Here is a 17,666-nt window from a genome sequence, read left to right on the forward strand (position 1 = left end):
AACGTGTTTAGATTAACGAGAACCAAGAATTTATTTATTTACACTTAAAGCAACTGTCGGCTCTATCATTGCCACCTGTATTGTGATAAGGCCCTTTTTATTAGAGATGCCAATGAATCAATCTGATTATTAGAAAAACGACTTTACTGGAAAGCGTGGTGCCATCTATTAATGGAAAAGGAAGCTAAAATTCTAAACCGCGAAACGATACCTTTGTAAAAATTCAACTCGTAATCTGATTGGTTACCTAAAACTTACGTCTTCCGATGAGATTGGCTAATGCAAACCAATTAATTAACTATTTCTTAATCGATTTATGTCATCGTGGGATCAAAACAAGTTGCCAAGTTGCTTGTTACGACTGATTAAGCACTTGCAAGCCTTAGAAATCATCTTTTTTAGCTTCTTTACATTACAGTAATGTCTTTGAAAATTAAAACGTTTACTTTAACGTTAAAATGATTCTTACAAAAATAATTTCACAATTTGAGAGCTAAACGCGCCTAATTTACCATCCTCAAACCTAACCAGCCAACATAAGGCATAAAAATCTTGGTTGTCCTCGTGTACACGAAGTACTAAGATGAAGTTGAATCTGCCACGTAACTATAAAGCCGAACGAGGGTCAAAAGGGGGCATTTATATTAAAACTACCGCAGTGAAATATTGCTTCGCCAAATATTAATTAAATTTTACACCAAAAACTTCACCAGAAATACCCCGACTGATATCAAATTTCAAGCGTCCCGTCTATTCTTGCTTAGAAACTATGTTTGAAAATTTCAAATCTTCCGCGTAAAACTACGCGTAGTAAGCTGCGCTCGATTAGCTCACTCGATCAATTATAACCTCAACGCTCTTTTTATGGAAGACCACTAACAATTTGAGCAAGAATTAACTAAATAGGGCTAGAAATATCGAAAGCCGTATAATGGAGCGGCCAATATTGTACGTGTTGGTGTTCCACGCAGGGGCGGATTAACCCTTTCGGCGCCTTTAGGCACAGAATAATTTTCCGCCCCTGGGCATTGTCTAACGGGTTGGTCAGCTAAGTAGGGGCAACCCACGTACTTCGACCGTGGGGCTTTATCACCGTTTTGGCGCCCCTAGAAAAATGGTGCCCTAGGCACGTGCCTACTAGGCCTAATGGTTAATACGCCCCTGGCCGCTCTTCGTGTAACCGCGTTTAAAATTTACCACCCAGCTAACTCTTGTTATTTCTTGAAAACGAAGCTATTGCGAAGGTTGTGTGAAATAAAATGATGGGAAAGAGGAGCCGGGTTCGATCCCAGCTTGTGGCACTGGGTGAAAACTCGGAACTACTCCTTCTTGATCAATATTTTCCGCGTGGTACCTTTAACAAAATTTATAAGCGGGTGCTCTATATTTGGTCTCGCCCAACTTGCGAAACAATCCCGAACTCGGTATCGACGGAGGGGTGGCGTCTAATTAATTCTCCTTTTTGCGCGTTGAGCCAGGAAATATGGGTAAAACGTTCCGATTGAGTCCACCGCGATTGAGCAGTTTATTATTATGATGATGGAAGCGTATCAATACGACGAACGCGAAACTCCGCCGCTGACAATCATCCGTGTGAGGACCCCATTTTCTTCTTTATAGGACAGTTTACGCGCTTTGCCAAAATTACTCTCGTTCAACCGAGCGTGGCCAATTATCTGCCATTTTATAGGACGCTCTATGTAAATACTACGTTTACGAGCCTAATACACCCCCGCGGGATACGTGAACTTCAAATAGACAACGGGTTTTTGGGCTTTTGGCTGGCGAACTACGCGAGGTGTCTCAATTTTTGTCCATCAGCTACTAACTGAACCCTTAAATCGATACAATTTCACGGGTGTATTAAAATTGAGGTCGGAAATTAAGTGAAAAAATTCACAAAAGTTTAGAAAGAAAAATTAATTTCTTTGGGATCCGATATGCCATTGAACAAAATTTTACAATGCGTATAGTGTCGAACTATCCATTAGGCCCATTTAGGTCTAATTAATTAATTAATGAAATTAAAACTTAAAAAATATATATATTTTTTGTAAAATACCAATTTAGTAGATATCTTAAGATTTAAATATAATTTATTAGTTTTTCATTTAATTGTATACTTATAATTTTGTTTACTTTTGCTGATATCCGATTTTAACTATGTTATTAACTTCAAAGAAGTTCTATATGACATTTCGGATTTAAAAGCAATATTATTTGAGTATATCGGGGACCTCAGACTTCGCTCATTCAGCCAATAAATTGCGCTTATATTGAATTGTAAATATAATAGTATTCATTGATGCATTAATAGGGGCAATGAATTTTAATAAATATTTCATATTCTCCCGAAAATTTTAATTTAGGACCCTGAAAGTCTGACTAATCAACTGAATGCGTACATTGTTTCTTCAAGGAAACTGCACCAAGCGTTATTTAAATATAAATTACGAACCTACCATTTAATTTTTTGAGGATAAAGAATGTTTTTCTTAGTTTCGTGCTTCAGTGAAAAAAATTGCATTTTTGGACGTCACGTTAGAAATTACCATAGAAAATATAAAAGAGGAATAGAAATTCGTCTCGGGGTATTTTAGTTCTGTTATCTTCCGGTAATGTTATTGAAATATTTAGTAACCGGATGTACCACGCGCAATCACCTAGATTTGGAACGGTAGATACATTTTAAAAATCTTGTCAACGCTATTCCTCTTGTATATTTTCTCGTTGACATTTGAAGAATTTGATGTAGAGACGAAAAAAGTTTTTATTAATAAAAAATGTTTCGAATAATATGATAATTAAATATATAATAATAATATAATCAGCTAGGCCATTACCCTTGGCACCACCTTAGGCCCAAGCCATCTACCGACTGTTAATGCCTTTAAATCAGGTGGCAGGTTACAATGCGTATAATAGTGATGGCAAGCCCTTCATGCCACGCGAGCCAGCAGCTCCCTACACTCACTATTACCGTTAACTTCAACAAGTTATCACCCAGTGCCACAGGCTAACTATTACCGTTATGGTTATAACATGAAAATGTAAAATTCATTTGAAATAACTTTAATTAGGTCTTGTTGAATGTTAATCAACGAAATAGGTTCTGGCTAAGCCATTTAAAAATGCAAATAAAAACGAGCAAAAAACATAAATTCAAACCTAGAAACTAAGTAGTGTTTTAAAATGGTTTCTTTTTCACAATAACACGGATAAATTCAATTATGTACGTGATTTATCTGCCACGACGCGCTTGTTTATATTAGGGATAAATAAAGAAAAGCAAACTGGTGGTGACGATCGGCGCCGATGGCGGAGCTATGCTCGGAAGCAGCTCCGAAAGCTTTGGCGACACGTTCCGCCTGAAGGAGAGGTCATCGGCACCCCTAGCGGCGAAACGCGGAATCTCTCGCTTGGCGTGCCGTTCAAAATAGACACTGTCGAGGCCTCTCGTAGATCGCCGCGCGACTCCGCAACAAAATAGGCGCTACTTTTACCGCTCGCGTTCCCTAAAAATAAAACCGAAATTATCCGTTTTTTGGTATTATTTAAACGGTCGAATTGCTCGGTAATTATTTCGGTTACGTTCGCCGCTATTTCCTATTAAAAAAACCATCTGATTATCGCGTTATTTTTAGTCTATCAACGTTGCGTCATTAAGCCATCGGATAATCAAAGTGTAGACGATAACGCGTCGTCTTGTGAACTCGCATGGTGCGCGTGCTAGTGCTTTGATTTTCGCGTCCGTTTTGGAAATTATTGTAACGTCTGTTGGAAGGATTATATAAATTATTTTGACGTCATTACAGAAGCATGATATCCGTAACGAATGATACCGTATTACAAAGGTACGTCTCATTTTATTTGACATTTGAATAAAACATGCGAGCCTGTACCATCTCATGAAGGGATAATTTTGAAGCAGACGCTATTTCATATTTAATAACGATCACGCAGTTTCTGGACTTTGCATTCAAACTTGCCAAGATAAAATTACCGTGTTGATTAAAAATCATTTTTGGTCCAAATGTTAGGTCTTCGGAAAGAAATGACTGGAAAACATGCTTGCCATACTTGGAATTTGAATTAAATAACTAAACATACATGGTAGCCCTGTTAAAATAGCGTCTGCTTCATCATTTTTTTCCTTTTTAATGTAAACTGAAAGACTTTTCGTGTGAATATCGTTTTTTGAATAATCTTAGGTTAGTTTTTTCGAGGTTTATCTAAAACAAACAAATTCTTTTTTTTTTTAATTCCTTCGCTAATTTCTCTTGCACCCTAAAATTTCCTATGAACTCAAAGCTAATGATTTGAGACAGTGTATCCGTAGGCAGTGAATTAGGACTCTCCATTATTAGTTAATATAAGCAAGCTCCGGTTGAACTAAATAAAGTTAAAGTCTAATTCCACTGATACCGGAATCGATTCCACTGATACCGGAATCGATTCCACTGATACCGGAATCGATTCCACTGATACCGGAATCGATTCCACTGATACCGGAATCGATTCCACTGATACCGGAATCGATTCCACTGATACCAGAATCGATTCCACTGATACCAGAATCGATTCCACTGATACCAGAATCGATTCCACTGATACCAGAATCGATTCCACTGATACCAGAATCGATTCCACTGATACCAGAATCGATTCCACTGATACCAGAATCGATTCCACTGATACCAGAATCGATTCCACTGATACCAGAATCGATTCCACTGATACCAGAATCGATTCCACTGATACCAAAATCGATTCCACTGATACCAAAATCGATTCCACTGATACCAAAATCGATTCCACTGATACCAGAATCGATTCCACGATTCCATGAATGCTAGAATCGATTCCATGAATGCCAGAATCGATTCCATGAATGCCAGAATCGATTCCATGAATGCCAGAATCGATTCCATGAATGCCAGAATCGATTCCATGAATGCCAGAATCGATTCCATGAATGCCAGAATCGATTCCATGAATGCCAGAATCGATTCCGTAAATGCTAGAATCGATTCCATGAATGCTAGAATCGATTCCATGAATGCTAGAATCGATTCCATGAATGCTAGAATCGATTCCATGAATGCTAGAATCGATTCCATGAATGCTAGAATCGATTCCATGAATGCTAGAATCGATTCCATGAATGCTAGAATCGATTCCATGAATGCCAGCTAGAATCGATTCCATGAATGCCAGCTAGAATCGATTCCATGAATGCCAGAATCGATTCCATGAATGCTAGAATCGATTCCATGAATGCTAGAATCGATTCCATGAATGCTAGAATCGATTCCATGAATGCCAGCTAGAATCGATTCCATGAATGCCAGCTAGAATCGATTCCATGAATGCCAGCTAGAATCGATTCCATGAATGCCAGCTAGAATCGATTCCATGAATGCCAGCTAGAATCGATTCCATGAATGCCAGAATCGATTCCATGAATGCTAGAATCGATTCCATGAATGCTAGAATCGATTCCGTGAATGCTAGAATCGATTCCGTGAATGCTAGAGTCGATTCCATGAATGCCTAGAGTCGATTCCATGAATGCCTAGAGTCGATTCCATGAATGCTAGAGTCGATTCCATGAATGCTAGAATCTATTCCATGAATGCTAGAATCTATTCCATGAATGCTAGAATCTATTCCATGAATGCTAGAATCTATTCCATGAATGCTAGAATCTATTCCATGAATGCTAGAATCGATTCCATGAATGCTAGAATCGATTCCGTAAATGCTAGAATCGATTCCGTAAATGCTAGAATCGATTCCGTAAATACTAATATTGACTACGCGAATACCGATATTGATTCCGTGAAAATAAGTATTGATTACGTGAATACTAGTTTCGATTTCGCGAATACTTAGGCCTATATCGATACTGGCTTGCAAGTAAATCGATTACTCCGTCACTTAATAAAATGGAGATACACTTATAACAGTCATTGTAAATCGATATTGGATAAAATAGAAATATTTGATTAAAAGCTAATCGATTGGCGAAATGGTCGATTTGGGATAAAGGCGAAATATGAATATCAGTTGGCGTTACCGGTTCGCTTACGGAGAATTTATGAATATATAAATAGAAGTGTTTTCGGGAGGGGGGTTGAACTAGACCTAAATACATCAGCAACGCGGCATCAATGGCAAGTTCGTTTAGTGTCATTCACCTTTTTTCTATTCCTCGTATAAAACTATTCAATAAAGATCGTACCTTTTGTTCAAATTCCAGTTGACGGATAAAAATCTCCGAATATTATCCGTTGTCAATGGAGGAGGAAATGAATTTCGGTCTTTTTTCATCATAAATATTCGATTTTACGAGTTTTGCCTGGCCATTTTTCGCTGGTCTTTGTCCGATTCGTGTCGTGGGAGCAGCGAAAGGGAAGCGTTGAGGGGTCACCCAAGTGCCACCAGAAGTATATCACGATCATCACGTCTCTTTGAGACATATCCATTTTTAGTAGAAACCTAGGAGCAACAAACACAAGGAGTGTAACCCACCGATTTTGTTCAAACTCGGGGGATTGGTAGACCTTCATGTATCATGAAAAATGCTAAAGGGAATTTATTCAATGGGCAACCGTTTTGCCATGGCAACGAAAAATGTTTTTGACAACACAAAATATTAAATTTTCCCATTGAAAATAACATGGGATTTTGACCTCAAATTGATCAAAAGTTGATCAATTTTGATGTTTTTTTTATTAATTTTTATAAATTTTTTAAATTTTTGGCATTTTCGAAATTTTTAAATTTGTTAAAATTTTTCACAGGGGGGTCCTAGGAATCGGTCAGAATCCCATGTTATTTTCAATGGGAAAATTTCCATTGGTTGTTGTCAAAAACATTTTTCGTTGCCATGGCAAAACGGTTGCCCATTGAATAAATTCCCTTTAGTATTTTTCAAGTTACATGAAGGTAATAATAATAATCAGCTAGGCTAATACCCAAGGCACCACCCTAGGCCTAGGTCATCGAGCGACTTTTAAAGCCTTTAATTCAGGTGGCCGGGTTACAATGCGTAAGAGGGTGGTGGCAAGCCCTGCAAGCCACGCGAGCCAACAGCTCCCTACACTAACTATTACCGTTAACCTCAACAAGTTTTTATGGAAGGGGAAACCGAAGACCTCGGTGGAAAACCCCTTAAACTAGTGGGGAGAGAACTTGCAAACTCAACGCAGAAGGAGTTGTTCCGAGTTTGAACAAAATCGGTGCGTTACACTTCGGGATGTCTCCTTGTTAGTAGGTAGAAACCGATGAGCAACAAACGCAAGGAGAACGCAGCTAGCCTTTAAACACGCTAACGCAGTGTGGTGTACAAATTTCATTGGACGAACCTTTTCGCTGATGAGCGTTTTACGGGTGGGGGGAAGACAATTTCCCCCTTCCGACGGCAAAAGGCACTAAAGCTTCTAACCAATGAAAATTGTACACAAGAAAATGCACGACTTTTGACGGGTTGCGTACTCCTTGCGTGGGGGTGCTGTGTTTGTTGTTCTTACATGTAGGTAGAGACAAATGTTCATAATATACCTCTTCGAGAAATAATTTACGCAAGGACGAACCAGTGGCGGCTTAAGAAGGCTGGGTTCCCGGGGCGGCGGCAGTGTTTTGTGGCACCCCCCAGGACCGTGCAGAAGTTTTCGCGGGTCCGTCTTCTTCAAGTTTAATCGTTCTGATTTGCATCCCGCCCCCTCGAGCTTCTCCGATGGCACCCCCTGCTGCCCTGGTACCCGGGGCGGACCGCCCCCCCCCCCCCCCTTAGGCGAACACAGTTTTCATTTTCATACTGGGAATAGTAAAATCACGGGTGATTTTAGTTCAATGGGGACGAACTTGGCGTCGCTGAAGTCGATTTCCGACGTGGTTTCGTTGAGAAGGTGAAGCGTTCACGTTCAATTTTGACCAAATGGCGTCGTTGTTGGCGGTTAAATGATGAGGCTTAGTAAGTTTTAGAGCTTTTATTTTTGAAATAATTTCATTAAAAGTTTAAGTAATGGTAATTAACCATTGTGTTAATTAAAAATAACCAGTAAGCCGCGTTTGGCTGATGTTTTTTTAATCAAATTCACTCGAATTCATTTCATTTCTAAACTTAAAAAATTTAATGAACTAAGCCTATCCTAACTTTCTCGCACGTACTGTCACCTAAGTTCTAAATCGCATTGATAGTTGAACAGAATGTTGAGGCGCTTCAAAGCGGCTGATGTACCTCAGTAAGCCTTCCGATTTAGGCCACGCCTACCGTGTCAAAATAGATTTTTCTATTATTAGTCCAATTATTTATTTTAGTAAGAGTCAGAAGGCGTCATCTAGTGAGCCGAATCGAAAGTAGTCACAATGGAAACTTTCACAAATACAAAATTTTCAAAATTTAAAGCTACTTCTAAATATACTTTTTGAAAATGATGTAACGATTGTTTTTTATAAATTGAGTTATTTTTATAATTATAACCAAGAATGTATTTATTTATACTCAGGGAGAATGAATATGTCGAGATTATTTTTAGCGTTTTTCCAATTCCACCCGTTGGGGCCCCCGGTATGCTCCTCCGCTTTAATAAAATCAAATAATACTGCAATCTCATTGGTTCTTAAAAATTACGTTTTTCGACGCGATTAACGCTGCAGCGAGGACGCAAAAAATAAGACCGCCTCCTTTTTCCCTCCCCCCCCTTAGCTTGATGGGGTTAGGGGCTCAACGTGTCCGTCGATAGTCTCGACATATTAATTCTCCCTGAGTATAAATAAATACATTCTTGTTATAACTAATACTTAATAAAATTACATTATAAATAAAAAACTACGAAATAATTAATAAAAAAATTAAATTAAATTATAAATTTAATTTATACGCGATATTCAAATATAAAATATAACGTATATTTATATATATTCTTCTGGTTTCACCCTATGTCATTTCGAGGAAAGTGAACTTTGGGATAAGTAATATTACTTTACGGTTTTTCCGTAATGCTGCCTACCGAGGTAAACAGATATTTTATACCTCGCTGATAAAAGCTCAAACAGATAAAATTACTATTAAAAATGATGTCCTAAATTTATGTATTAATTTACGTGGAAAAAATCTTTCAAGAGAAGGCAGGAAGCCAGTACAAGCTACATGTTTCAAGCTAATAAAACTAGCACTATGATTCTCTCGTAAGAGATATATTATTTACTTCTGGTACTACTAAAGTCCGCGATTGCCAATTTACACTATTTCATATTTAACAACGAATACGCAATTTCTGGACTGTGCACTAAAGCTCGAAAAAAATTAAATTAACCCGTCAACAATACGCGTAGGAACCAGGGGGGGCAAGGGGGGCAATGCCCCTCCCTAGAATTTTACTGGGAGGGGCAACTAATTTTATTGCCACCTCCAACCTTTTGGTCAGTTGAAATCTTCGCAAGGCTCAAATTATCATTTTAAAAGCATATAAAGCTTCAAGAACCTCAACTGTGTTTAAATTTCAGTCTTTTCCCGCCAATGTATATAGTAGTAACAAGTACACATGCATTCGGAGAAGCTACACTCCATTAAAAATTCAAAACCATTCTCCATACCCCTTTTGGTTTCACTTTGCCCCCTCCAACTTCTAGAACGTTCCTACGCCCCTGTTGGCGAGGGGCAGGTCACTTCCTTGATTAACGACGCACCCTTCAAAAGATTAAATCCGATTTAATCGTGATTATTTTGATTAAATTCAATTTAATCACGATTAAGTTGATTAAATCACGTTTAATCATGATTAGAATGTTTAAATCTGATTTAATAATGATTAAATGATTAAATCTGATTAAAATTATTAAATCCTGATTAAAAAAATTATATCGTGATTAGTATGATTAAATCATACTTTAGTTTTGATTTTAATTATAAATTCTCGATTCGACCGATTATATTGATTAAATCGCGATTAAAATGATTAAATCGCGATTAAAATGATTAAATCGCGATTAAAATGATTAAATCTAATTAAAATGATTAAATCTAATTAAAAATATTAGATCATGATTAGAATGATTACATATCGTTTAAATGATTAAATCCTGATTAAAAAGATTAGATCATGATTAGAATGATTAAATCTCGTTTAAATCGTGATTAGATTTTCTAATCTTGATTAGATTTTTTAATCTTGATTACCCGGATTTAATCATTTTACTATGATTTAATCATTTTACTATGATTTAATCATTTTACTATGATTTAATCATTTTACTATGATTTAATCATTTTACTATGATTTAATCATTTTACTATGATTTAATCATTTTACTATGATTTAATCATTTTACTATGATTTAATCATTTTACTATGATTTAATCATTTTACTATGATTTAATCATTTTACTATGATTTAATCATTTTACTATGATTTAATCATTTTACTATGATTTAATCATTTTACTATGATTTAATCATTTTACTATGATTTAATCATTTTACTATGATTTAATCATTTTACTATGATTTAATCATTTTACTATGATTTAATCATTTTACTATGATTTAATCATTTTACTATGATTTAATCATTTTACTATGATTTAATCATTTTACTATGATTAAGACGCACCCAAAATGGAAGTGACCTGCCCCTCGGCTTTTGGTTCAAATAGTATGGGAAAATGGTTGAGTTTTCATGTGATCATGTGAGCTGTTTCCACAAGCTTAAGTTACGGTATCCTGTACCATAAGTTTATAAGTATCTTTAATATAAGTGTGTCAATTTTCCACGTGTTAAATATTTACTAAGAGCCATATCTAGAATTAAACCTAATTTTGGGAATGACATCAATTCTACGTCACACCACACGTAGCTATCAGCATCTATTTAGACTAACTGACATACTTTTTGATTATAATTATTGACTTTTGCTTGTAGGAAACCTTCACCCCGGTAATATCCAGCAATTAAATTATTGAGTATTTCCAAACTTAATTTAAAAATAAACAGTAAACTTGTATCGGTGCTATGCTTGATTGAATATTTTAATTGCGCTATTATATATTTGGGGTACATTTGACAAGATGTATTTAGAATTCAAAGTCGTTTTATGTAGGTTATATAGAAAGGTTAGATAGGGGCACGAAACTTACAAATTTTGAATGACAGTTTCTAACTCGAGAATAAGAAATGGTGCCATCATCTTGGCCTAATTTTGTCAACTATTCCGTTCAATTTAAGGTATACTTTGGATGCGTAAAACCAGAAGCCCTTTGTCAGCTCATAAGTCGGCCAATTAGCCTTAGCCCTCGAAGTTCGAACTGACGTCTTCCACCGCGATTGAAGGCACGTCGGTGACGTTTTTCGTCTCCCCTTTCGTGGCACTGGGTGGAAACTCGGAACTACACCTTCCGCGTTGAGTTTGAAAGTTCTCTCCCCACTGGTTTAAGGGGTTTTCCCCCCGAGTTCTTCGGTTTCCCCTTTCATAAACACTTGTACAGGTTAAAGGTAATAGTGAGTGTAGGGAGCAGTTGGCTCGCGTGGCATGAGGGGCTTGCCACCACCCTCCTACGCATTGTAACCCGGCCACCTGTTAAAGGCATTATAAGTCGCTAGATGACTTGGGCCTAGGGTGGTGCCTTGGGTATTAGCCTAGCTAATTATTAAATAGTTTCTTGGTAAAAGCATAAGTCTATAATATTATTCTAAGGGAGTGACGTCATCACATGAAGAGAATCTCCCCCTAGCGAGGCGCTGTCAAAGGCTACGTGTGACGCGTTCGCAAGCGGACGCAAAACGGCGACGAAGCCCGTAATTCAGTCTGTCTTGTGAATAGCTCTCAGTAAAACTTTTTCGTGTGAAGAATAGGAAGTGTCACACTTATGTAAAAATATTATACACTTATGGTCATAGTAAAACCATTTTATTCTCCGGGCTGCTAAATCTTGTTAACACCTGTCCATTCCAGGTGTAGATAATTGTCCCATCTTTTATGCTGTCTTAAAACGAGGAATAAATTCGGGTACTTAAGAACGTAGGACTGCAGAGATTCTAAACCCCATCTTCGCATACTGGTATGCTTTCGATTTTTAGTATCGCTCTGGTTTTAATTTCGGCTATTTAAAAGTAGGTGAACTTTCGTTACAACGCATTCGAGGGTGTAACCTGAGGTTAACCATATTCTTTTTTATTAGATAAAAACGTCAGTAGATTTTGACAATTTTTAAAATAATTTTTATAAGAATGGCGTAAGATAAACTGATGGAATTTACTTTATTTTGTTAAATATTTCATGATTAAAAATCTGTACAGAGTACATTTCCAATTTAGACCCTTAATTAGTTTATACAAACTGTTTAAAATTAATGCTTTAAGTCGTACATTAGCCATCGTTCTCGATACTTATAGCTCCTAATCGGTTCTGTTTTTTATGTTATTTCGTATAGTTTCAATACTTCTAAACAGGTAACAATTGTTATTTTTAATTTGATTATTTTTCGGCCGAGATATGAATCAATTAAAAGACTCGCCTCTGGCTGTATACAATTTATTTGAGCGTTATTATAACAATGCAACGCGCAGAAAAAAAACGTTACTAAAAATTCAGAGAGTTTCCCTTTAACACCTTAAATATAAATATAACAAGACGTACAACGGTCAGAATACACACAATCCTTCTAATGTATTAAGTTTGTTTGAGTTATTCAGAGCAGCCTGCAACGCCGATATCACAATCAATATATATCCACACCTATTTACTTATTTGTTACTTCTATTCATAATTTGAAAGCATCGAATATTTCTTTTACTTCTGATCACACTTATTTTTTACTTTGGATCACCCTTATTTGTTACTTTTGGTCATATTAGAACGGCCTCCGATAAGTGTCACACTTATTTGTTACTTTTGGTCATATTAGAACGGCCTCCGATAAGTGTCACACTTATTTGTTACTTTTGGTCAACGTTGTAAGCATCGCGTATTACTCCGATAAGTGTCACACTTAATTGTTACTTCGGGTCATACGTTTTAAGCATAATACTCCGATAAGTGTCACACTTAATTGTTACTTCGGGTCATACGTTGTAAGCATAATACTCCGATAAGTGTCACACTTATTTGTTTGTTTTTGGTCATATTAGAATGGCCTCCGATAAGTGTCACACTTATTTGTTACTTCAGGTCAACGTTGTAAGCATCGCGTATTACTCCGATAAGTGTCACACGTAATTGTTACTTCGGGTCATACGTTTTAAGCATAATACTCCGATAAGTGTCACACTTATTTGTTTGTTTTTGGTCATATTAGAACGGCCTCCGATAAGTGTCACACTTATTTGTTTGTTTTTGGTCATATTAGAACGGCGTAAAGTCTCTATAAGTACACGTATTTCCAATGTTGGAGTTGATGGGGGTACTTATACGCTGTTCAAAAAACCTTACTAAGAATTAAAACTACGCAACGAAATGGCAATTCTAGGTTAAATGGAAACCACAGCTATTCAAAAATATAACTTTCATGAAAATCGGACTTAAATTAAGGAACGTTATGTCGACTTTCAGGCGGAAATATAAAACCACGAACATCGGGGTCCCGTAAATAACCGCGAAAACTATACTTAAATTTAATATTTACTGATATAACCGAAGTTGTAATTCAACTTAATCCTAACCTATCCAATAATGTTTTTTTTAACGTTATCGGACTTAATTTTAAAGAAAATATCTACCACATAAAGGAAATCACCGAAAATAGTAAATTGGGCAAATGCCCAACTTCTTGGGCTCCGATTTGAAAACTTTATGAAAGGCTATCAATGGCGATGTATGTACATTCGAACGAGATATCATTGACTCTTCTAGCCCTAACCGTTGAAGAGATATGCGCGACACGGCGCCATCGGCGGCATCGGCATCGGCATCGGCATGGGCATCGGCAACGGCTACACTGTACGTGAGACTAATACACACAAATCCTTAGGATTGTGTGTAAAAAACCGTAACGTACTTATATTCATTATTTTACTTATGATAGAAATTGTAAGCAACACTGGATACTACCGAAAAGGGCAAAACGAAATATTCTACAAAAACATTCCCTTTTTTGCGACATTCAACACCGAATACATTATTTTCAAACATCATTTTCAACTTTCAAGGTCAACCAGTTGCGGTTCGCGAGGGTTTGAATCGGCATTGAACAAAAAAAATATGAAAAAAAAAACTCGAAATTATTTTCGAGGTCGTTAAAGATTTAACTTTTTTTATATCTTAATACATTTTAGGTGTACTACATTCGGGGTTATTAAATCGTCTGAAATCGTTTCTATAGACGCGTAAAAAACGCATAATGAAACTATTAAAGAGACGACTTTGAGGACAGGAAAATATTTTTGGTGTCGTGGTGACAAAAAGTAAATAAAACATTAAAAGCAAACCGGGTTACTCGAGATATCGGCAAAAATACTTTTTACACCGTCTCAAAAGTATCTAGAACCGAGAACGAAATGCAATACTTATTATGTGATGGTAAATTATCGTACATCAATCTTTTGGTTGACGTCTACCATCGGCAATAGACCTTGCCATAAAATAAGCTAAGCTTTTGATCTTGTTTTTATGTAACAAATTCCGTTCGTAGAAGTTTAGTTCAGTTTATTCATAAAAACAGGATGCCTTGTCTTCACTGTAAAATATGGAAGTAAGTCCTCTTAAGAAATCCTAACCCTAGCGGTTAAATTTAAATCCAAGAATGATTTTCTTACTGTTATTTCGATGTTAACACTCATCGTGACGTAATAGGTGCTTCAATAAATGGCGCTCTCTTTTTCTCATTGAAATATTAAGTAGCGCGTGCTTTAAAATTAGTGTTGTTAATTTTCCGGAAAAATTAAATGCGAAAATTTTTCCGAGTTGCGGAAGATATTACTCAAATCGGAAAAATAAAAAATTGAAACATAAATTACTTTTAAAAGGTTTTTAATGTTTTTAACTTCTTATCGATATAAAATGTCTAATATCAGTAAACATACTACAAAACATTAATAGTGTTACATTGTTAATCAGGTTAAACTAGTCTAGTGGTTTAGTTTTACTTTTGTATTCGAAAAAATAGGCGAAAATGCCGCTTTATTTAAATTTGACCACAATATATTAGACTAATCATGGAAAGACAACTTTTTTTATATTTTTCGGAAAAATACGGAAAATTTTCCGATAAAAAGGCTTCGGTCATTTTCCGGACAATTTTACGACTTACAATACTATATAAAACATTACGCTTTTTCAAGTGTAATCAATAATAATAATAATAATAATGCGTAGGAGGGTGATGACAAGCCCTTCAAGCCACGCGAGCCCACAGCTCCCTACACTAACTATTAACGTTAACCTCAAGTTTTTATGGAAAGGGGAAACCGAAGAACTCGGGGGAAACCCCTTAAGCCAGTGGCTTTTTGTATTACTACTTCAGACTTCTAGGCAAATCGCCGAAAAGGTTTTATTTAAACGTCTATTAAGGTTATTTGAAATAAATTTCGCATTGAAGGCAAAATTTCTACACCTTAAGTACTTTGAAAGTTTGGATTATAAGCGTGGCAGGACGGCTAGACCCAGTGAGATGAACAATCTGCCGCTCTAGACTAGGTTTGGCTCATTCGTAAGGAAACGAGAGGCCCCGCTCACTGATAGAAATCAGAAAAATAGAATTCAAGCTAACCACCAAATCAGCAAATTTCGGCTGGGGCCGCCAGACGTGTCTACGGGTGCATCTGATAAACAGCGGGGCTGCCAGATTGAGCCCCAATATAGCCATTTGGGCTACTTTTCTTTAAATATTGCCTTCAATATTTTAGTTCCTTTCAATAGGTGTTTCTATAAAATACGGGAGGTCATGTGACAATGTTTTGTCTACGTCACTTAGCTGTAGCTCTTGAAGGTAGAGAGCAGGCGCTGCAGTCGCGAGACCCTTCGGAATCTGAAACCCGCGTGCCAAACTCACGCGCTAGTAAAGCACTGAAATAACTGGCGCTCGTGACGCGGATAAAAACTTTTTATACTTCTATTTTTTACTGTTTTATTTTATAGAAACACGTATTGTGATATTACAAGTTAAATTTTTAAAATTATCATAATAGACGCTACAAAAAATCACCTTACCAGGAAATCGCCAAGAAGTAATATTTCCGAGAACCAGGACCCGCGAGTCACTGTTTATATAGTGCTTGTTAAAATAATGAACACTTTTCACCTTTATGGCAGCAACAAGCGTTCCCTTTTAACCAGGTATCTTTTTTGACATATTAAGGCTTGGCAAAAACACGACGTTCTGTTTACAGGTGAAAAGTTTCCATTATTTCCACAAGCACTATATAAACAATACCGTGCGGGTCCTGGTTCTCGGAAATATTACTTCTTGGCGATTTCCTTGGAGGATGATTTATTTAAGCGCCTATTACTCTTAAATTCATTTAGTTTCTGATAATACCCCTTAGTTCCTTGTATCTTTTGAGTTCTGATAATATCCCTTAAATCATTTCCATTCTGATAGCAGCTTGCGTTGCTTATCACGGGCGTCTTTTCGCGATTGTTGCGCTCCTTTGAGAATATACCGCGCCGGGATGGTACCAACGTGGCAACCCTGCTAATGAGGATGATGGTGGCTGAAGAATGAGACTAGAGGGCCTCGGAAGGGGACTTCAATGATGGATCGGGCGCGTTAGATTCGCATCCGCAGAAACCGCCGGGCCCTCCCCCTCTGGACACACTCCTTCTGGGATTGAAATATCTCCGCTAAATTGTCCTTATTGGTCTCTCTTGTGAGAGGCTCGAAGCGGGATCGACACTCTTGCGACGCAATTTTATCGTAACTTACAAATACTTTATTTTTACATTATATAATAGGTTTATTTTGGAGAAGTAATTAAAATCAATGTAGTTAGTTAAGTTAATAACATTACGGTGTTAATATAATTAATATTTTAAATTCAAAAATATCAGTCTAAAGACTTCATATTTTTAAAATAATAGACATGTATATAAATATTTTTAAGTTACCATATTTTCCAGGTTACAATACTTTTTTAATTTTTTTTTGTATATTTTTAGCTTCCATAGTTTTCAATTTACAATACTTTCCAGGTTACAATACTTTTTAATTTGTTTTGGTAAATTTTAAGCTTCCATATTTTTCAAGTTACAATATTTTCCAGGTTACAATACTCTTTAATTTTTTTTATATTTTCTAAGCTACCATAGTTTTCAATTTACAATATTTTAAAATTTTACATATATTTCCAATTACCATATTTTCCATGTTACAATTTGTTTTAAATTTTCCATCTTATTTAAATTATCATAAATATTAAATTTTTTAATTACCATGGTATTATATAATAATAAATAATAAAACTGGAGAAATCTCATGGTATAAACAATTTTATTAATTGGAGACGTTTCGAGTCGTGGCCCTATATCAATCCGTTCTTTTAAGCCTATTAATAAATAAATTAATTAATTAATAAAATGGTTTATACCATGAGATTTATCCAGTTTTATTATTTATAATTAAATTACCATGTAATCCACCTTACAATATTTTAAAATTGAACATATATTTTAACAGAAATACATGGCGCAACGTTAAATTTTAATTATTGCAACTGACTGATAATTT

The 17,666-nt window shown here is 36.1% G+C and overlaps 1 protein-coding gene across 1 annotated transcript in view; it reads left to right on the forward strand.

Annotated features, from left to right (window-relative positions):
• The first annotated feature begins 3,473 nt into the window (after window positions 1–3,473).
• LOC149921217 (unconventional myosin-IXb-like) overlaps window positions 3,474–17,666 on the forward strand; it is a 46,142-nt gene continuing 31,949 nt past the window's right edge. Inside the window, exon 1 of the mRNA XM_090164095.1 lies at window positions 3,474–3,854. Coding sequence (XP_090020221.1) covers window positions 3,836–3,854 — 19 coding nt within the window. The 5' untranslated portion in view covers window positions 3,474–3,835. The remainder of the gene's footprint in view (window positions 3,855–17,666) is intronic.

Source organism: Leiobunum rupestre, chromosome 11 (assembly GCF_980474605.1).
Source record: "Leiobunum rupestre chromosome 11, qqLeiRupe1.1.hap1, whole genome shotgun sequence".
Lineage (NCBI taxonomy): Eukaryota > Metazoa > Arthropoda > Arachnida > Opiliones > Sclerosomatidae > Leiobunum > Leiobunum rupestre.